Source organism: Castor canadensis, chromosome 1, assembly GCF_047511655.1.
Source record: "Castor canadensis chromosome 1, mCasCan1.hap1v2, whole genome shotgun sequence".
NCBI classification, from domain to species: Eukaryota; Metazoa; Chordata; class Mammalia; order Rodentia; family Castoridae; genus Castor; species Castor canadensis.
Window position 1 is genome coordinate 199,374,375 of NC_133386.1, and position 22,830 is coordinate 199,397,204.

General features: G+C 44.6%; 2 protein-coding genes and 1 long non-coding RNA gene across 3 annotated transcripts in view; 2 read left to right on the forward strand and 1 right to left on the reverse strand.

Annotated features, from left to right (window-relative positions):
* Window positions 1-550: 550 nt before the first annotated feature.
* On the forward strand, window positions 551-3,944 carry Scgb1a1 (secretoglobin family 1A member 1). The gene is made up of 3 exons (XM_020179223.2): window positions 551-679; window positions 2,890-3,077; window positions 3,771-3,944. The coding sequence occupies exons 1-3, from the start codon at window positions 562-564 to the stop codon at window positions 3,801-3,803; spliced, it is 339 nt and encodes a 112-aa protein (XP_020034812.2). The 5' UTR covers window positions 551-561; the 3' UTR covers window positions 3,804-3,944.
* Window positions 3,945-11,389: 7,445 nt separating this feature from the next.
* Window positions 11,390-22,830, reverse strand: part of Ahnak (AHNAK nucleoprotein) — a 94,085-nt gene continuing 82,644 nt past the window's right edge. Inside the window, exon 6 of the mRNA XM_074047197.1 lies at window positions 11,390-12,757. Coding sequence (XP_073903298.1) covers window positions 12,750-12,757 — 8 coding nt within the window. The 3' untranslated portion in view covers window positions 11,390-12,749. The remainder of the gene's footprint in view (window positions 12,758-22,830) is intronic.
* On the forward strand, window positions 12,845-14,334 carry LOC141413843 (uncharacterized). The gene is made up of 4 exons (XR_012438786.1): window positions 12,845-13,135; window positions 13,466-13,509; window positions 13,687-13,837; window positions 14,161-14,334. It is a non-coding gene; the product is annotated as an uncharacterized lncRNA (long non-coding RNA).

Sequence of the window (22,830 nt, forward strand, 5' to 3'; positions counted from 1 at the left end):
CCTCCGTCAGATTTGGGACTTGGGTTTCTGATGTGCACTATTGAGAAGTCCTTTATTTGACTTTATGCTTCAGTTCAGAGTCCCCCACAATCCAACTACATTGATGCTCTGAGAACCATGTGACCTTCATGGCTGGGTCCAGTCCTCTTCCTTGGAGGAAGGAAGTGGAAGGAGCCCAGTGATATATCAGGGTCATAGGACTGAGGCCACTAGTGAGGAGTCCCCATTTCTTCTGGGGTGCTGGGTCTAGCTGGGTTCTACAATTGCTTCCATTAATCTGAACTGCCCTGGTGCTCAGGTTCAAAGAGAGGCCACAGGTGGCCAGGTTTCCATGCCTTCCGACTCAGGTTCCCCTTGCTGCCCCCACACAGGACACTGGACTCCCCCACCAAGTGGCCCATTGTATGACCTCAGTTTCAATGAGGACAGAAACTGAGTTAAGGAAATAAAATATTTACTTATTCCACAAAGCAGAGACCCAAGTAAATAATGTGATCTCACAAGTGGAGCCTGCGCTTTGCCCCCTCCCCCGCCCAGCGCTGCCATATAAGAAGACACCCCATGCACCTGTATGCTGCAAGACCACCAGATCCCTACACAGCCAGAGCCTCCCCAGCCTCCGCCATGAAGCTGGCTGTCACCCTCATCCTGGTCACACTGGCTGTCTACTGCAACTCTGGTGAGTGCCCAGGGTTCTTTTTCCAAACAATGGGTGAGCTGCCCGTACCCTCTCTGTAGCTGCAAAGGGATCCTGGGAATGCTGACTCTCAGAAATCTGGGTCTGATATCTAAGCTTATCTTGTGACTTTGGGGAGAGCACCACACTGTGAGGAAACCTGGGAATGATTCCATCTTGAATATCCATAACCTCAGAATTCCGGGAAATGGAAAAGCCCAGAGGGACAGATGGAGAAGATCCGATATAGATGAGCACGTCTGCCCAACAACAAATGAAATAGGAATAGAGTCCCCAGAGCCTAGACTGGGACTGGCCCCACCATGCCAGAGACATCCCAGAAATGGCACATCCTCCAGGTTTGAGGTCTCCACACTACTCTGGCACCTACTCAAACAGTAGGTACAGAGACTCAGATCCTCAAAAGAAACCCAACCCAAGGCAAAGTCTTTCATTCTGGGCAGAAAGAAATATTCCATAAAGAGATCTTCCCTTTGACAAATTGTCAATCCAGAGGAGACTTTTTTTTAAACATTTCTGTCCTCTGGAAAAGGGATTCAGGGTCTCTGAGTAGTTCTGATGTCATTAAGAAGAAGGAACAGGGAAATGAGAGAGAGAACAGAGGAAGGAGGAAGGAGAGAGTAAGGGAAGTGAGCACATCACTTCTCCTCCCAATTGTCTTGTCTTTTGGGAACAGTTACCTAACTGTGGTTTTTACTCTGCATCAGCTTCTTTTACTCCCACTTAAAAATGCTGTTGCTATTTTTTTAATAAACAAATTCCAACTAATTCACATGTAAAGTTTCATAATACCCCTAAATATGTTTTGTGACCCTGGGGGTCATGTTATTTTGCAGAGAGGTTTATTTGTTTTTCAGTGTAAATGACATCACTTTATACTGAAATGTTTATTAATTAGATCTCAGAGCTATGTATAGAGTTGGGTGGCTCAGCAAGACAGGACTGAAATATGTGAAGAGCAGACTGGGAATGCATTCGTATATCTGTGTGTATACACATAATAATATCACTTACAAAATGTCATTCACTTTTCTTAACCCGTTCACATACTACTATCTCTTATCATTCTTACAACAATTCAATGAAACAGAAATATTGTTCACACTTTATAGGTGAGAAAACTGAGCCACTGAAAGATAAAGTAACTTGCCTGATGACATTGTGAATTAAAGTTTTGACTTGGTGTGGCCACTTTGTTTTTGGGGGGTTTTTAAATTTTGTTTTGGGTTGTTTTTTGCTGTTGTTTTTGTTTTTGTGGTACTGGAGCTTGAACTCAGGGCCTCATGCTTGCTAGGCATGCCTTCTGCCACTTGAGCCACTCTGTCAGCCCCTTGGTTTGATATGTGAGTCAGGGTCTCTCTATGTAGCCCAGGCTGGCCTTGAACTCTTAATCCTCCTTCCTCAGTCTCCAGAGTGCTGGGATTACAGATATCACCACCATTCCCAGCTGGAGTGGCCATTTTGAGTGGGGCCCTGAGCAGGAGTTAGGGAGCCAGATTTGCACACAAGGCAGAGAATTCAAGGACAGGGAATCTGAGGCTCAGTTGGAAGATGGAGGCAAGCAGAGGGAAGGAGGTGCTCCTAGTGGCAGGGACCTGAACAGACAGCACAATCCAGGATGCACTCCAGTTGAAGGGAACACAATAAGATGACAGGCTTGCCTGTGAGCTGAGTGTGCCACAGGCCTAACACCCACACATGCATTCATTTTCCAGACAAGGTTTGAGGCCCATCCTGGGATGGTTCAAGAGCTTTGTCACAGTCCCTCAGTGACACATGGCTTAGATCATTATTAACCATAGATGAGAGGCAAGTCTGGTGGAAACCAAAGCTCTCAGCAGCTTCCTCAGATCTCCCATACTGCATTAAAAAAAAAAAAATCAGACAAGCAGCTTCTCGAATCGATAGGCTGCCTAGAACTCAAGCAAAAACAAATGGTCACCCTACCCAGGAAGCCCACAGAAGGCTCGGGCAAGCCACAAAAAGCTGGCTGTAACCTAGAAAGTACTCACATAGTGCCAAATCATCAATTGCTTGGAGCATCACCAGAACCTACATTCTACTCCACCAAAAAAAGGCTGCTATCTCTTGCTGACCAGCTCAGCTGTTTGCATCTGGGGCAGGCCCAGCAGAGAGCTGGTCAACTTGGAAAAGGGCCTGGCTCCATGTGTTTCCTCTTTCCTGCCCTCTAGAGTCTGTACAGATCTGCCCAGGATTTCTGCATGTCATCGAAACCCTCCTCATGGGCACACTCTCCAGTTATGAGACTGCCCTACAGCCTTTCAACCCCGATCAAAACTTGACAAATGCAGGGATACAGATGAAGCAGCTGTTGGACACCCTCCCCCAGGTGACCAGAGTGAATGTCATGAAACTCACGGTAAGCTGTGTCCTTCACACACATTGGTTACAAGTGGCCTCCCCAAGTTCCTCAACTACAGTGTTACCCTATATTTTTGACCCCATTTCTAATGAGACAGAAGAATCACAAGGCTGATGGATATCCCTGGGCAAGCAGGCACTGCCATTTCTCCAGGCATTTAGCCTCGCTTGCTTTCTTTCTTTTTTCCTTTTTTTTGAAATGGTGTCTGCTCTATTGCCCAGGCTGGCCATGAACAACCACCTCAGCCTCCAAAGTTGCTGGGACAATAGACTTGTGCCCATGTGAATAAATGAACAAAAAACCCCCCAAAAAAAAAAAAAAAAAAACAATAGACATGTGCCACCACACCCAGCTTCCCATGCTTTTTTCTTTTTATTTTTATCTATCTATCATCTATTTGAGATAGAGTCTTATTATGTAACCCAGGAACTCACTATGTATCCCAGGCTGGCCTCCAACTCACAATCCTCCTGCCACAGCCTTCCAAGTGCTAGGATTACAGGCATGAGCCACCATACCTGGTTGCCTTACCTTTTTTAAAGAAGACTTTGAGAAATACCTTGAATATGTTAGCTCCCCCCTGAAGTTCACTGTACCTCTAAGTCTCCAGTAATGTTTCTGTGAACTACCATCTCTGTCTGAGCTTCATTTACTATTGTGTTGAGCTTTTGTTTCTCTTCTTTGTTTTAGGAGAAAATATTAAAAAGCCCATTGTGTGCATAGGATTTAGGAATCTGAAGACCACCAGATTTCAGAGCCAAAGATGTCCAACTGCCAAAACCCTGTCACCAACCCTGTCACCACCTCCTTGCCCTCCCACCTCTAGCCTGACCTTGCTCTCTGCAATAAACCACAAGCATCTCATTTGTGCGCCTCCGACCTCCTTTTCCTATATCTGCCGGAGTGAGAAACTGGGCTGGCCTGGGTAAAGTTAGCAAGAGCAAAAGGGGCAGAATTAGGCCCCAGAAGAAACCTCGGAAACCCCCCTCCAAAGTTCTTTCCTCGAGCTTTCTGGATTTTACACTAAAACAGCTCAACCTCCCTCCCATTAGATCCTACTATCTACTCATCTTACTATCTACTCAAGGTCTCCAACTCCACTTGTCTGACAGACCCTCTGCAGTCTGGTCCAAATCTCACTGAGCTCTAGCTCCACCCTCCCAGCAGAAGCATCTGGGTCGTCTGTGAACCCTTCCCCCTCCTGTCAACTGAGACTGCCTCAAAAGGGCCTCTGGAATCATCTCCCTCTGTGTCCACAGGCCACAACAGCCACACTACCCAGCCAGGGCCCTGCAGTGCATTTGCCACATAAGTGACCACAGGGACTTTGATCAATTGCTAATCCATCCACTGTACACCCTACCCCATCCTTCCAAGCTTCAGTACTGTCATCATAAAACTCCAAATCCAGCACAAGGCCCATGTCCACCCGTCACCCACACTCCCACTGCTCCATCACTCTGCTCAATCCACACATTCCCCCACCGCCCTCTGCCTCAGTTCTTCATCTTTCTCTCTTTCTCTCTTTCTTTTGGTGGAACTGGGGTTTGAACCCAGGGCCTCACATTTGGTAGACATGTGCGCTACCATTTAAGCCACTCTGCCAGGCCTTTTTGTGTTTTTTCGAGATAGTGTCTCCCAGACTATTTCCCAGGGCTGCCTTTGAACCACCAACCTCTTAATCTCTGCCTCCTGCGTAGCTAGGATTACAGGGGTGAGACATTGGCTCAGTTCTTAAAAGCAAAACCCTTTCCACCCCAGGACCTTTGTACAGGCTACACAGCATCAACTGCTCAAAAAGCATCTTGATTGGTTTTTGTAAATCACTCTAGAGCAAAACGTGCAAAGAACAGAACTCATCCTAAAAAGTTATTCCACCTTGATCTAACTAAAACCCCCAAAACACCCCTTTTCTCGTGACAATCAGTCCCGGCCAAGCCACACCATCCACAGTCGCTGAATAAAGGTGAGGGTGTGCAGAGGGGCTCCAGGAATGTAAAAGGTGGCGGCAGAGGGCACGGAAGGAAGGAAGCAGCCTAGGAGCTCCCCAGTGCTGCAGTCGCGCCACAAATTTACAGCCACGTGGGAGGGCGGGGCCGCACCTGCCCTGCGCGCCTCCGCCACGAGGAGGCAGTGTCGGCCACGGTGTCTGGCCACCCGCAGCCCCAGGCTCTAAGGCGCTAACCTTGAGCCAGTGGGAGAAAAAGATGGTTAAGACATGGCTGTCTTTTAGGGAGCTGTGTCGTCTGATTTTCTTAAATTTGATTTTTGAAGCCTTTGTAAAATCAGAGTTCTGAGGAAAAGCAGGGGCAGTCACATATGGTGTTGTGGCTGGATTGAACCCTGCCAGTGGATGTGTCATTCCTTTTAGAATTACCAATAATTCCACTCCCTGAGGGCTCCAAGGGCAAGGATGACAGAATCTGGATCCCAAGATGGTCCTGAAGGTAGAGAGAACCAAGGGGAGCTGGTGGCTGCCTTCCACCTCCACCTGCCTGGTTTTTAAAGTCTTGAAGCCGAATCCACAATCCAGTAATCTTTATCCGTTGCTTGCTCACTGGTGGGTGTTTTCACAATATCTCATTTATTCCTTGCACAACTCTAAGTGCAGCCTCAATCCCTCAATTCCCTGGAGAATCTCCAGGGCCAGTGAACTGAGAGATGCTGATGAGAGACGTCTGCCTACCCCCAACACACACACTGTGCACACAAGTTGTAAAGACGCCACACCCGGCCCTTCATTGCCTGCCACAAAGGAGAGACTGGGATTGTAAAAGTTCCTGGGTAGGTCAGGGGGATGGGCGATTCCAAAAGAGATTCTTTGCAGCAGGTTGGGCTCTCATGCCACCTCCCCAACCCCTCACTCCCCAGGCCTGAGATTCTGCTGCATGCAGGTTATCCTGCAGGCACATACCTGTGCCTCCTGTGGACCATCCACTTAGGTGAGTGTTGTTCAAAGGATAAGGATCCAGAGCCATAAAAGTTTCAAAATTTTAATTACCTGTTCATGGCTGGGGAAATATTTACTTTGGGCAAATAGTGCTGATAACTGAGGATAAAAAGGAAGCATAATTCCATCACAGTTGGTCTCTGTCCTAAAGGAGTTGTAGATGCTAAGGAGCTCCTTTAACACAGAGCACTGCACTTGAAGTTTTTAAAAAGCAGAATGCAAATAGTATCCGATGTCAACCATAGAAAGAGCTCATTATCTTCGAGATGCTTGTGAAATCAGAGGAAATTAGGAATGCTCCTAGGATTCTTTTCGTCTGCATGTGTTACTCACGCTAGTTAACCAAATAAGACAGCACTGATCCACAAACTAGGATTGCAGTGCCAAGCTCAGCCCATGGCCTGTTTTCTTAATGAATCTCAAGCTAAGAATGGTTTTTATATTTGAAGAATGAAGAAAGAGAAAGAGGAAGAGAAGGAGAAAAAGTCCCCCCCTTGTACTATGTAAATATACATTTATATAATCAGCCATTTTCACTATGAATATGTAAAACTCTAAACCACAAGAAAGCCAATGTATAAATATAAGCTTCTACAAACTATGTGAAAAAAAACCTTCAAATGTACCTGAACAAAGGAAGATTTAAAACAAATCAATTTTTAGCGTTCTAATTTTAGCTCCTGAGGAGCCCAGGGGAAAGAATGACCACATTTTTTATGGTGGTAGTGGCATTTGAATTCAGAGCCTCATTCTTGCTAGGCAGACTCTCTGCCACTTGAGCCACACCCTGCCAGTCCCTTTTGGCTTTAATTATTTTTCAGGTAGGGTCTCATGTTGTTTTTTGCATGAGGACAATCTCAAACCACTTATAGCCTCCCTTTGTATCAGGAATCACATCCAGCACCATGACCTTCAGCTTGTTGGTTGAGATGAAGGTCTTGCTAACTTTTTGCCAGGGCAGTCCTCTAACCTCGATCCTGAGTAGCTGAGATTATAAGCACTAACCATGGCTCCTGGCATGACCACATTAATTCATGACATTGTCAAGAAAACTAAATCTGGGTGAAAAAAAAATTTTTTTTTGAAAAGTTTACCCCTTGTTCCAGGCACCAGTGGCTCACGCCTGTAATCTTAGCTCCTTGGGTGGTAGAGATCAGGAAGATCAAGATTCAAAGCCAGCTCCTGGAAAGTAGTTCGTGAGACCCTATCTTGAAAATGCCCAACAAAAAGAGGGCTGACAGTGACTCAAATGGTAGCGTGCCTGCCTAGCAAACATGAGACCCTGAGTTCAAACCCTAGTACTTCCAAAAAAAAAAAAGGTTACCCCCACAATCTGCAATCAAAAGAATTTTACTCTTGAAGATAGCTAAAGAGGAATGGTGGTTATCAAACATTGCCATCACAGTACAAAATCTAAGAACTAAGCCTGGCATAGTGGAACACACCTGTAATTCCAGCACTAAGAAGGAAGAGGCAGAGGATGGTGAGTTCGAAGCCTGAACTACATAGCAAGGCCCTGTCTCGAAAAGAAAAGGAATAAGACATGCAAGACAGGCACCCAGCTCTTTTTGATTTTTTTTTTTTTTAAAGATGGGGCCTACCTATGCTGCTCAAGCTAGCCTTAAACTCCTAGGTTCAAGTGATTATCTTGTCTTACCATCCCAAGTAAGTAGCTGGGACTACAGGTGTAAACAGACCTGGCTTGAATTTCTTTTTAATTTGATACTACCTGCCTGAGCTTTGAACTCTTTCTATTACATGATTAAACTTCTTGCTCACTTCTAGAGGCAGGAAACTCTTACTCCTCTTCTTCTAGCCCCTTTACAATAGCTAGAACACTCTGATGTCCTGAAATATTCTGAGTATAATATTTATTGTTGCAGCACTAATGATTGAACCCAAGGTGTCATGTGTTTGAGGCAAGCACCTTACCACTGAGCTACATTCCTGGCCCCTAAGTGTAATATTTAGATGCAGTGCTTTTAGGGTTGACAGCTTTATTTTATCCTATACCAGCTGGTTAGAGCAATAGATAAGGTCAAGATAAAAGAATTAGCATAGGTGCTAGATTTTTTTCTTTATTCTCCCCACCACCACCACCAGCACTACCATCATAATTGTCATTGTCATCACCATTGTCATTTCACCTTATTCAACTCCTAAGACGAACTGCAGTTTACTTTCTTCCTCTTTCTCTAACACCTACAGAACAACTCCTGCATGTCATTTTTAGCCTGGATTAATTATCAGGAATGCTACTGTTTTACACATGAAACCATTGAGATTAGCCTGGCAGAAAAATCTGTAAGTGACTCATGAGACAGGAAGAGGAAGCAAAACCAGCCCTAGTCAAGTTTATCAAGATGATGTGAATAAAATTATGTCCGGTTTACAGCTGACAGAAGGCATGTTGTTTACAAATACCAAGCGATTCACCATAGGGCGAATGCCATTTAAAATGGCTTCAGATAAATGATAAAAGAAACCTGGATTGATGATGATAGAGCCATACAAAAAATGCATTCTGAAATGTGTGATCAGGAGACCGTCCTCCCAAGCACTTACCAGATATGCCAACAGGCACAGGGCAATAATGTGAGGATGAGTCATCAGTAGCTGGCCACCCAACACATTTCTATGAACAACTAAAATTACAAAACTATATTACATGCAAAAACATCTGAAAATAGATTCAACCTACAAGCAGCTTTGGAACTGATAAATCAGGGATAGGAGCTCATACTCGTTCTCCTGTCAAGCAAAAGGATATCCAGCCTAGCATCAAAGTCTTGGTATGCTTTTTATATCTGAAGTTTTGTGCCTGTAGCATGCAACCACCATGCAAAACCATGAGGTACACAACCATACAGCTTCCTTTGGGATTCCCCTTAGCCTCATCACAGAAGTGGGTATGCTAGGGGCTGGTGGTGTGGCTCAAGTGAAAGAGCACCTGCCTAGCAAACATAAGGTCCTGAATTTAAACCCTAGTACCACCAAAAAAAAAATAATAATAAAAAAGAAGTAGGTACCCTTGTCAACCCTAGGAGGGAGGGGACAGAGATATGGTCGGGGGCTCCCTGGGAGAAATGGGGTGAGGAGCAGGCCTCGGGGCAGAAGAAAGACTGTGGAGTACAGGGATATCCTGACCCTCTGATTTTAGGTGTCCGGTCAGTCTCTAAGTTAAACAATTTCCAGTTTAACTGGAATTTGTCCCCTCCTCTCTGCCCTATCACCAATACAGGGTCTTCACCATCTGTGGCCTAGATTTTTACAAATAGCCTCTCAGTCAGTCAGTTTCTTACTGCTTCTATAACAAATTACCAAAAACCTCATGACTTTTAAAAAACACAAGTTTAGCCAGTGTTGGTGGCTCACGCTTCAAATCCTAGCTATTTGGAAGGTTGAGATCAGGAAGACCGAGGTTCAAGGCCAGCCAGAACAAATATTTCTCCAGACCCCATCTCCAAAATAACCAGAGGAAGATGGACTGGAGCGTGGCTCGAGCGGAAGAGCACCTGCTTTGTTAGCACAAGACCGAGTTCAAACCCCAATCTCACCACACACACACACACACACACACACACACACACACACACACACACACGTTTAGGCGGAATGCTGGTGGGGATGGGTTGGATTGGGGTACATTGTGTACATGTATAGAAACATCATAAACGCAGCCCCCTGTCCACAACACATACATAAAAGCGCAAGTTTATTATTTTATAGCTCAAAAGGCCAAAAGTCCGAAATGGATTTTTTTCTTCTCTTTTTTTATTTGCACGTACTAGTTTATTAACAGTACAAGAGTGTCATTGTGATAATCCCATAGATGCATACAGTGCAAAATGGATCTTACTGGGCTAAAACTCAAGGTATCAGCAGGCCACATTCCTTCTGGGTGCTCCAGGGGAGCATCTGTGTCTAGAGCCGTCTTCATTTCTTGGTTCATGGTTCCTTCCCCATCTTCAAAGTCCATGTGCAGTTTCTTCAGATCTCTCTGACTCTGAAACCCCTCCGCTCTGTGATTCCGATGATTCAGGACAGTCTTTCCATCTCAAGGCCAATTGATTATCAACCTCAATTCCATCTGCAACGTTAATTTCCCTTTGCCATCTAACCTAACAAGTCCAGGGGTTCTGGGGGGTTAGGACTAGTAGACATCTTTGAGAGGCCATTATCCCACCTCCTCATGGGGCTCTAAGATGTTAGTCTTGTCCCTTCCAGGATACTCTTCCCACCATTACCAAAAATAAGACAGTGCTTTCATGCTTTTACTTCAAATTCTTCCCTGTTCCCAGTGTACTGTAGGAAAAAGTCCAGACTCCTCACCCAGAGCAGGGGCTCTTGGGGACTGTACTGCTTCCTGGTCTGCTGCAAATCCTGACACTCCCACCACCTGCCCATGACTTCGGACACATTTGTAAATAAGATTACCCTCCGAGTTAGAATGGTCAATTCACAATGAGGCCTACACCTTAATATGTGAAACAGACAATAAAATCCATGCTGTTCACACCCCACACCTTTGCACAAGCAGTCCCCACTGACTAAAATGCTTACCCTCCCCAGAATACCATAAGAACTAATCCCCATCCTTCATGACCCCTGCAATATTTGGGACATAACCATACTAAAAAATAATTCATGATTTATCGTGACTTCCAGGCCAACCGAGGTTACATAAAAATTTTTTTTTCACATTTAGCCAATCATCTTCTATTTTTGTTAAATAAAAATATTTCTTCAAGCCAGGTATGGTGACACATGCCTGTAATCCCAGCATTTGGGAGGCTGAGGCCAAAGCATGATGTAGAGATCACAAGTTTGATGCCAGCCTGGGCTATCTATTGAGTTCGAGGCTGGCCTGGGCTATGTAGCGAGACCTTCTCAAAAAACAAAGACTCCTTCAAGATTCAGCTCTTGGGTTCTTTCTGCTCTCTGCACATCTTGCATCCGGTGCCCTGAGGCTTCAGGGCTCTTTCTGCCCTGCGGTTCCTAATCTTTGCTCTCTCTATGCATCTAGCTTTCTGGGACTTGTTATCCCATCTATTGCCCTCTCTAGAACATGAGCTCCAGAGAGGTATGCTCCACATTTTTTCAGAAAATCCAGGTAAACACAAGGAGAACAAATCACTCCAATGAGAGTCTGCATCATGATCTTTTGTTATTTATTTATTTATTTTTGTAGTACTGGAGTTTGAACTGAGGGCCTCCTGCTTGCTAGGCAGGCACTGTACCACTTGAGCCACTCCACCAACCCTGCATCATGTTCTTGATTGTACTAGCTGAGTCTACTTCTGAGCCTCTAGTGAGAAGTTGAAAACGAAGTGAAAATAAGACAGTAAAGTACATCACAGAATTTGAAATTTTTTATTCCTTCTCTGTGTCTCCAGGCAGGATCACATCAATAATCAAGTTGTCCCAGAGAGATGACACTGGTCCCCAGAGAAGACTACCCCTCCGTTATTCTCAGGCCCATAGCAGGGGCAGCAAGTTCTAACCAAAACTCTACAAAGTTTGAAATTCACTGAGTCCTGGCCGCTGCTGCTTCTCCTCCTGCTCCCCCTCCTCGTCCTCATTCTTCCCTTTCTCTGCCTCCTCCTCCTCCTTTTCCTTTTGCAGTACTGGGAATTGAACTCAGGGCCTGACACTTGCCACCTGAGTCACAGGCAAGTGACTTATTTCTTGTTTCCAGATAATTAAATCAGATTACAAAACCAGATTCTCCTTTAACCACAAATCCATCTGAAACATATTCAATTCACACTTGATAAATTTCAAGGTCTGATTATTTTGCAATTACATCCATGTCAATAAATGTTAAATATTAACCATATAATCTAGAACTTATCTTTTCATGTCTACCACCATAGAACAAGAACTTCAGACTGTGCCCCAGTTACAGGACACTTTGAAAACCCGTGTGCCTAAAGGCATATACTGATTAACATGTTAAAAATTACTGTTTCTTCTGATTATTGAAGAAGAAAGAGAATGGGTCTGGGGGAGAGGAAAGAAAGAGGGAAAAGGAAAAAAGAGGAAAGAGGGAATGCGCTGAGATTCTCTGGTTCCTCATTCCTGTAGAGACAGCAGTCATGTGCTCATTATGAAAACTGAAGACAAAAAAAAAAAAATGTGACAAGAAGCCACCTGCCTATAGCAGGTGATTTTAACAACCCAGGGAAGTAAACAGCTGAAACCACCAGGTCTAGCTGGATTGGTGGTTCACGTTTGTTATCCCAGCACTTGGGAGGTTGAGACAGTTGGACGTGAGTTCCAGGCCAGTCTGGGATACATAGCAAGAACTTTTCTCAAAAAAAAAAAAAAAAAAAAAAAAAAATCCACAACAAAATAAAATAAAAACAGAGCTGACACAGAATGAATGCTTGAAAAATATTTACTGGGTGAATAAGTGGCTAATCACCTGCACCCCATAGCTGCCAAAGCCCACCCTAGCTGCAAACATGTGCCCACCCCCAGTCCCTAGCAAGTGAAGAAACACACCCACAGAGCTTTTGCCGCAGACTCCATCCAGAACCAGCTGTGGCTATAATCCCACTTGCTCCAAAAAGCCACCTTGTGGAAGGTATCCCTTTAACTGCAGGTGTTTGTTTCCTTTGGCAAGGCAAGATGTAATTTCCCATTTTTAGAACAATGCTCCAAAGAACGGTCACAAAAACAACCTTCAGAGGGGGCGGTTTTCTTCCTGGCCACTGCTACAGCCCTGTGAAACAACAACAGAGGGGGTTTTTTATTCAAAATGCTACTTGCACCTCTTCATAAAATCAGGAGACTATTCACTCTGCACAGGCTGGGAAAAGGTCCCCTCACTCCTTGGTAGAAGGTAGAAGGATCTGGAAACTTCTGTTGGTTCTGTTTGGATCTGGACGTGCCTCTCCCTGTGTGGTTTCCATGCAGCAAGGGTGGAAAGGAAGTTTGTGAAAAGCCAATGTCTGTCCTTTGGGTGCCCCCACACAAGCCCAAGACCAAAAGAGGACAATGTGTTCTCAAGAACATCCAAAGAGCAAACGAAAGTGAGGAACTGGGAAGAAGTCCGCCACCTCTAGCCTGAGCCATTAAGAAATGTATTTCAAGGGCTGGGGTGAGTTAAGGCTCAGTGGTAGAGTCCTTACCTAGCATGTGGGAGGCCCTGGGTTCAATCCCCAGCATTGAAAGGGCGAGGGAGAGGGAGATAGAAGGAAAGAGAGGGGAGGGGCCTGGTGGTACACACTTTTAATCTCAGCACTTGAGAGGCAAAGGCAGGAGAATCACAAGTTTGAGGAAGCCTGAGCTGCACAGAGAGACCCTGTCTCAAAAAACGAAAGAAAGGGAAAGAGGGAAGAAGGGAGGGAGGGAAGGAAAAAGGGAAGTCTCTTTCATTATCATCTCCAAAGTGACTTTCTCTCTCCACTTTCCTCTTTCTGCTTCCCAGATCCAGGAAATCAGCTTCAAGACTTCAGAATCTCTTCACCTCAGGTGACCTTCCCACCCCTTCCTTTCTGTCCCACCTCTTCTATCCTGAGTCACCCAATCCATGACCACCTGAACTTCCTCTGGCCCTCCTGGCCCAATCTCCTTCACCTCATTCCTTGACCTGCACATCTCTGGCTTCATCCTACACCTCAAGAACATTCAGTGACCCTTTTTCCACAGGAAGACCCAGCTTTCTTCAGGGGACCTCATCTGTAGCCAGTCTTCCTTTCCAACATCATCTTGCATTGATTCCTGCGCAAGTCTTAGACACCCACCGTTCCCAAAATTCACTTTGCTCTCTAGGAAGTCCATCCCTTCTGCCTCCTAATTTGTGAGTAAATTCTAGCCCATTTTTGGAATGCCACCCAAATGAGACATTGTCTGACCAATCTCATTCAAAATGAGCTCCCTCTCCTTCCTTCCTGCAACCCTGACCTTCTGCCCCATTCCTTTAGCATGTGCACATTTGTGGAGAAATTATTTGCACGAGCTTCTAATTTTAAATGTGTATTGGTTTGTTTAGAGGGTGCTATGGTTTGGACAGTGGTCTGATGGGACATTTAAGAGGTGGGGTGTAGTCAAGGCAGTTGGGTACTGGGGATGCTGCCCTTGGAAGAACTCGATGTAGTTCTCATGGAAATTAGTTCTGTCTAGGTTGTTACAAAGGAACAAGACTGGCCCCTCCTTGTGCTTCCTGTCTGGCCATATGATCTCTCCCTCTTACACATACTCCTGCCATTGTGATGCCATCCACCATGAAGTCCTCCCAGAGCAGAGCTAGTACCATGCCCTTGAAATATGAGCCAAATAAACCTCCTTTCTTTATAATCTTCTTCGCCTCAGGCATTTTGTTATAGCAACACAAAATGGACTAACAGAGGGGAAAGGCACTAAGCAGCATCCGTAAGAGGCTTGGAAGGAACTGGGCACCAATAAATGTTCACATTTCTATGCTACTCTTTATTAAAAACTTGTTATGAACCTGTCGCTGAGCTGAGCAGGGTTTTTTTTAGCAGTACTAGGGGATTTGAACTCAGAGCCTCATGGTTTCTAGACAGGTGCACAAACAACTTGAGCCACTCCATCAGCCCAGAGCTGAGCACTTCTTATGCATAACCTCCTTTACTCCTCACAATGAGATTGTAAGGTAATTTCTCCCCTTCATACGGACCAAGAAACAAAGGCTTTGAGAAGTTAAATAGCTGCCCAGGCACCTCACAGTTTAAAAAGTGCAGAGCTGGAAGTCAGACTTGGCTCGCCATCCTGATCCCTATAGCCTACCTCTTTCAATCTCTTTCATTCTTAGAGAATTTATGACAGAACTGTTAGGATGAACAGCATGTGTGGGGAGCTGTGGTTCCTTTTTCATTGGAACAAATTCATGGAAAGGGTTAATAAAGGGTCCATTTCTTAGAAGAAGGTACAGGATTTGTTCCTGGAATATCAGGACCCATGATGAAGTTCAGTATCCACAGCCAGAAGCAGTGGCTCACGCCTATAATCCCAGCTACTTGGGAGGCTGAGATCAGGACCTTGGCCAGCCTGGGCAAATAGTTCTCAAGACCTCCATCTCCAAAATAACCAGAATAAAATGGACTGCAGGCTTGACTCAAGCAGTAGAGCACTGGTTTTGCAAGCTTGAAGCCCTGAGTTCAAACCACAGTCCCACTTTTTTAAAAAATGGTTTCCACAATACCCAATGCCCAGAGAGATAGTAGGCAAAGCAGAAAACCATGAAACACCCTCAAGATTTCAAGTCATCAAGGGGTCCAACAACTGATGAATGATGGCTAGATGGTAGAGTGCCTGCCTAGCAAGTGCAAGGCCTTGAGTTCAAATCCCATATCACAAAAAAAGAAAATCTAGTGTATATGTATGTATATATATATATATATATATATATATATATATATATATAATGTATATTAGCATATTACTCAGCCATAAAGAAAAGTGAAATTGGGTCATTTGCTGGAAATGGCTGGAATTGGAGATCATCATGTTGAGTGAATAAGCCAAACTCAAAAAGCCAAATATCACATGTTCTCGCTCATTTGTGAGGACATGAAATGATGCTATGATGATGATACTGGGACACGAATGTAAAAGGGGACTGTTGGGGGATCAGCAGGAGAGGGAGGGGAAAGGAAAGGATACTAAGGGGTGAAGAGGATCAAAGTACACTGCACTCACAGAGACAGCTAATGAAACCCATCAAACACTGAAAAAGGGGGAAGTATGGAAATAAGATGGAGAGAGTGAACTTGTTCAAAGTTCACTGAATGCAGTATGGAATCAACACAATAAAACCCCTCATTATGAATGAATGCCAGTGTAAAAATATTACAAAACTACTTTTAAAACAAGATTCCAAGTTAAGAATGTGGTCTTTAAGTCCTGGCTTGCTGTTTAGACTTAGGCAAACTATTTCACCTCTGTGGACCTCAGTTTCCTTACCTGTCAAATGAGAACATCTGATTGACTGAAAGTTTGGATGGATTAAGTGAAATAATCTATATATAGCAAGTTGGTACATATGAAGTGTCCAATAAATAATTATTGTTATGCTTTCCTTAAAAATAAACATCTGCATTTCTTTTTATGTTCTTAAATAAAAGTGTAATATACATTCAGTAAAGAATATAAAATGCTAATCTTAAACAAACAGCTCCGTCATTGTTAATATACATATGTACTCATGAACCCACGGCTCCAGTCCAGACCTAGAATATTTGACACCCCAAAATGCTTCCTTGTGCACCTGCCCAGTTCATATCCCACCAGACCTTCTAGGGTTTCACTCATCACAGAGTATTAGCTTTGCCTCTTTTTGAACTTGCTATTCATGAGCTCAGTGGGTGCATCACCTTTTCATTGTAGTGTAACATTCTGATGTATGACTGTGGCATAACTCATTTCTCCAATCTTCTGTTGATGGGAATTGGGGGTGTTTCAAGTTTGGAGACACTCCTCTGGATATTCCTTTTTTTCTTTCTTACTTTCTTTTTTGGCAGTACTAGAGTTTGAATTCGGGGCCTCACATTTCCTAGGCAGACACGCTACCACTTGAGCCACACTCTCAGCCTTTTTTGCTTCAGTTACTTTTCAGATAGGGTCTAAAGCTTTTGCTAGGGGCCAGCCTCAGACTGCAATCCTTCCTATCTCCACCGCCCAAGTATCTGGGATTACAAGCATGAGCTATCATGCCCAATCCTCTATTGAACATTCTTGTACATAGTTTTTTGTTGGTACAAGCACTCATCTCTTAAGAATATATATCTGGGAGTAGAATTGCTAGGTTGTAGCTTGAATAGAATCCATCAACTTTCCGAAACAATTATACTCCTCCACGCAGCAATACATGATAGTTTCAGTTGCTCCACACCTCAACAACAGTTGGTATTGTGCATCTTTTCACTTTAGCAATCCTGCTAGGTGTGGAGTAGTATCCCCTTGTGGCTTTAATTTGCATTTTCCTGATGAGTAATGATGTTGGACTCCCTTTCACAGTGTTTATAAAGACTGGATTATCTGGGTAGCCTATTTTGTGAAAGTCTCATCAAGTCTTTTGCCCATTTTCTATTTAGTCATTGTCTTTTTCTTACTGATTTGTGTAATCACAGTAGTTCTTCATCTATACTAGAATGGATACTTTGGCAGTTATATATCTTCTCTGAGTCTGAGACTTACCTTTTAATTTTTTAAATTGTGCCTTTGATGAAGAGAGGATTTTAATTTGATAAAGTCCAATTTATTGATTTCTCTTCTATGGTTACAGATCTTTGTTTCCTGTTTTAGAAATTTTGCCCATCTCTAAGGCCATGAAGACATTATCTCTTATTTATTTCTGTGGTACTAGGGATTGAACCCAAGGGCCTTGTACATGCTAGGCAAGCGCTCCACCACTGAGCTATGCACCTAGCCCTTTTTATTTTACTTTTGAGACAGAGTTTCTCTAATTTGCCTGGGTAAGATTATAGACATGCACTACACAAGCAGTTTGTTTACTGCTCTTAATCCTGCTTTATGTGGCATCTTCCTCTAGAGCTGGAGACAATTGGTTTGTTGTTATTTCAATAAAACACAACAGTCTAGTAGAAAAACTAACCATGAGTTGAGGGCATAACTTAAGCAGTAGAGCATATGCCTAGCATGCATGAGGCCTGGATTCAATCTGTAGAAGGAAGAGGGAGGAAGAGAGAGAGAAAGAAAGGAAAGAAAGAAGGAAGGGAGGGAGAAGGAAGGAAAGAGAGAGAGAGAGAAGAAAAAAAGAAAGAAAGGAAGGAAGGAAGAAAGAAAAGAAAAAAGAGAAGATGACTAGCAGTGACTGGCTCCCAAGGTAGTCTACATGGAAATGCCTGAGTCTTTGGACTATCCAGCTATTATCCTTAGACTGCTGTGTGTCATCAACAGGTGACCTGTCTACATTGCTGAAATTCCATAGGCAAGGTTTGTGACAGAGGGTAGCATCTTCCAAGGTAAATCAGGAAGGAAAGGGGAAGAGTGACATTAATCCTCTTGTGTTAGTCTTTCTGCTACTATAATGAAATAACTGAGATAATTAACTTATAAAGAGAAAGGTTTATTTGGGCCCATGATTTTGGAGAGTTCAGTCCAAGATTGGCAGACCCATTACTTTGGGCCTCTGATGGAGGAGCAAAATGACAATGGCAGGGAGTGCAGAGCACACACCTTGTAGTCAAGAAGCAAAAGACAGAAAGAGGAAAGGGCTGGGTTCCCACAATCCCCTTTGAATGGCCACCCCCCCTCCCCACCAGGCTCCACCTCATAAAGGTTCCATCACCTCGCAATAGCAGCACCCTGGGGACCAAGCCTTTAACACAGCCAAACTACATTACCTTTCTACACTGGTTTTACTCTAAGGCCAGCAACTTGAAGTCTACTCACTGTTGCCGTGGCCAATTCACCAACACATCCTTCCCATCCTAGCAATTTTTTCTGTTCTTTCCTTTATAAACCCTTTCCCATGAATTTTGTTTTCTCCCTAAAACTGCTCTTTCATTATCATTTATTGTCTACCCTTTTATAATTTGTAAGGCATTTATGTATTTGCCTTTTAAATCTTTTCCTCCTTTCTATCTTTTTCCTCTCCTAAAACAGGGTTGCTCAACCTCTGTGCTATTGACATTTTGGACTGGACCATTCTTTGTTGTGGGGGCTGACCTGGGAATGGTAGGACACACATCTCTCCTTACTTCTCCCTTTCCTTCTTACCCCTCTTCTCACTTTAGTCAGGAGGCCTAAGGGGAAAATGAGGGGGTGGCTGAGAAACAGAATCATCACTTTTTCAAGTTTAAAGGGGTATTAGATATGATCTAATGTAACCCTCTCATTTTACAGATGAGGAAATGGATCCTGAGAGGGGGAGGGAGAGGATGTCAGAGCCAAAACTATGGATGAACAAGTGCCAGGCCAAACAGGAAGTCAAAATCCCAGGGCCTGCGGCAGAATTTCCAGTCCCACTGGGAACTTAGGATTGCTTCACGTGGCTCCTTTCTCCTTCCAAGCTTTTCTCTCATTCCAGAGACAATCCTAAACTAACCAGAGCAAGCAACAAGCCTAAATCCAACCAGTCCCCAGGACACTCATGCCAGTGTTCTCTCCTGGGAGCACTTTCCTGAGCCTCTAGTGGACAAAGATGACCACTCATTACATCAGGGATATTTCATGATAACTCATGCCATGAGGACATCTTAGTTTAATCCTATGATCATGAAGGAAAGGACAGTCATGCCACCTGGCTGCACCCGTGCCAATGGAGACAATAGAGAGAAAGAGAGCTGCAGAGAGTGAGAGATTGCCTGAGAACAATGTCTGTCCTGGCCCTGTCTCCAAACAAGCTGATGGTAAGATCCCGAGGACAATGACAGCCTCAGCCCAAATCTGCTACAGTTTGTCCCCCAAAGGTTCACGTACTGGAAGGCTGGTCCTAAAACCATGGTATTAAGAAGTGGTGAGACCTTCAAAAGGTGAGGTCAAACGTGGGCATGATGGCTGTCATCCCAGCTACAGGAAAAGTGGAAAACTGTGGTCCAGGCCTGCCTGGGCATAAATGTAAGACCCTATTTGAAAAAAAAAAAAAAAAAAAGCAAAAAGGGCTAGTGGAGTGGCTCAAGTAGTGGAGAACCTGCCTAGCAAATGCAAGGCCCTGAGTTCAAACCCCAGTAGTGCCAAAAGAAAAGTGGGGTCTATTGGGTGCCCCACTTGCCCCATGATTAAGTCCTGGGGGCAACATTCTCATGAATGGATTAATGTTTTTCTCTACAGACTGGGCTAAAGCCAAGCATGGTAGTGTGTGCCTATAATCCCAGCATGCAGGAGGCTGGGGCAGAAGGATCAAGAATTCAAGGCACCCTGGGCTACACAGTGAGATCCTGTCTCCAAAAAACAAGGGAGGAGAGGAGAGGGAGAAAGCAAGGGGGAAGAGAGACAAAGAGACTGGGTTAGTTCTCTCAATCTCAGACTGGATTAGGTCTCATGGGAATAATTTATGTCTCAGAGGACTGGATTGTTTACCACAAGAGAGGGCTGTTATAAAGCAGATCAGCTTCCTGTCCATCTCTCTCTTGCACATGTGCTTTTTCCTCACTTTCCCTTTCTGCTTCTCCACTATTGTATGACACAGCACAAGGTCCTCATCAGAGGATGAACAAACGCTGACACCTTCCTGGCCTCCAAAACCATGAGCCAAAATAAATCTTTCTTTAGAACTTACCCAGCCTTGGGGCTGAAGATTTAGCTTAAGCAGTAGAGCACCTGTCTACAAGGGCAAAGCCCTAAGTTCAAACCCCAGTATCATCAAAAAAGAAAAGAGAGAAAGAAACCAAGAACTTACCCAGTTTGGGTATTTTGTTATCACACCAGAAAACAAAGATATTTCCCAAGTTACTACTGGTGCTAACATTCACTGAGCATTTACTGTGCACTAGACATGGCTGCAAACACCTTATAAATATGTGAGCTAAGCTGACCCTCACTGGGCCCTCTGAAGGAACCACTGTCGTTCTCCCATGTTGGAGATGCTGATAGGAAGCCTAGGGAATGTTTGGTCAAGCAGTGGGGGTGTTATCCCTGGGGCACCTTTGATGGAGTTGCCACTAACACACTTTACTACGTGCCGACATCAGGCTTACCCCCAACATCGTCATCAGACGTGACTGGAGGCCCTGTGAGGGTAAGGCCAAGAGCTTATAGACAGCACATGTGGTGTTCAGTATGATGTTAGTGGTGCATGATGAATACTTTTAGCAATTATGTACTTGTTTCAAAGTACGTCAGAAAAACACTGGGTCTCAATTATAGTAGTGACTTGAAGGTTTCTTTTTAATTAAACTCAAGGTTTTAAAATTAAATATGTGCAAAAAAAATAAACAAATAGTAGTGCAAAAAAAATAAACAAATAGTAGGCTGGAGTGTCTATAATCCTGCACTCAGGAGGGTGAGACAAAAGAATCAGTATACATGCCTAGGCTGTGTATCGAGATTCTGTCTCCAAGATACCAAGGGCAGCCAGATGCTGGTGGCTTACGCTGTAATCCTACATTGCTCAGAAGGTAGAGATCAGCAAGATTGTATTTTGGGGCCAACCCAGGCAAATAGTTTTTGAGACGCTGTCTCGAAAATACCCAACACAACAAAGGACTGGTGGAGTCGCTCAAGTGGTAAAGCACCTGCCTGATAAGCATGAGGCCCTGACTTCAAACTCCAGTACCACCTCCCTCCCCCCAAAAAAAGCCAAGGTCTGGGGATGTAATTAAGTAGTATAGCACTGGCCTAGCATATGCAAGGCCCTGGGTTTAATCCCCAGCACTGCAGATACATACATACATACATACATACATACATACATGCATAAATAAGTAAAAGTAAACAAATAATAGTAAGGATGGCTTAGAGGTGAGGATGCCACTTGAGTGATTTAAGTATGGAAAATTCTGCTCATCTTGTTACATCTTAAAGATAACTGATCCCTGCCATAGCCTTTCATGATCATGATACCCCTCACTCCTTGCCTTCTGTCTACCACCCTCATAGCCTCCTTCCCAATAAAACTCTACAGACTGAAGATCACAATCATGTATCCTTTTAGGCTCTCTTGCTCCTTTACACAGGTAAGTCCCTCACTTTTGCAGCCACTCTTTTTTCTAGTAATGAAAGGGGAACCCAGAAAGACTGATAAATGTGCTGCAACCTAGAAATAAAGAACCAACAATAAAGACAGCAAGGAGGAAACCCCACCCCATTCCTTGGACACAGCCCTGGCTGTGGAAATGTCAGCTCCAGGGCAGGACTCTCAGCAAGCACCGGTCTTTGAGCTGACCCCACAAGAGCCTCCTGCTGTGGAGGTGTGGTGGCACAGAGCAGCTTCTTGGCTCTGGATCTAGGTCCAGCAGGGAGTTCTGTGGCCCCCTCCACCCACCTGCCTCATAAGCCCTGGTGGAAGCCAGGAGTCGGTAGCTCACACGTAAATCCTAACTACTTGGGAGCCTGAGATCAGGAGAACCACAGTTAGAGGTCAGCCCAGGCAAGAAGTTCCCAAGACCGCATCTCTAAATAAGCAGAGCAAAATGGACTGGCTCAAGCAGTAGAGCCCCTGCTTTGCAAGGGTGAAGCTCCGAATCCAAACCCCAGTGCCACCTAAGGGAAAAAAAAAAAAGAGCCTTGGTGGTATACAACGACTTTCTGACTGTCCTTCCTTAGCAAACGGAAAGTTTAAAATAACACTTCTACTGCGGACAGCCCGGGGGCGGGGCAGGGGGCGGGGCGGGGCGGGGGATGGGGGGGAGAGGCAGCTGTTCCATCAGCTGAGACTCAAACCAGTCCCCAACCCCGCGGTCCTCAGCGATCCTCAAACACCATCTGCCCTGCAAGTGCTGGGCCATTGTACTATCCTGGCGCCGGCCTCCCCCGCAGCAGGGCGGGTGCCCAGCCAAGGAAGCCTGAGTCTGGCTGTTGGAAGGCATTGTTCTCTCTTAGAAGAGGATCTCGAAAGCAGAAGGAAATTAGAAACAACCACACAATGAATACCAGATTCTCCTTTCTCCTGCTTTGGCTGCCAGAAGGTTGAGCAGGGCTGGCTGACCGTGCCTCGCCCAGCACTTCTTGCCCTTCAGGATGTCCGCACTGTGGGGAAGGGCTGGTCCCAGAGGCCTCACATGTTCTCTGTTTATTTCCATGGAATCCCTTTCTTATTCCAGCTAGGTACTGATTCCCTGGGGACAGAGACACATCTGGGGCTTCTTTTCCACAGGGTGTGACACAGAAAAGTTCCAGCATGCTGTTTGTCAATTGACTTACTGAATC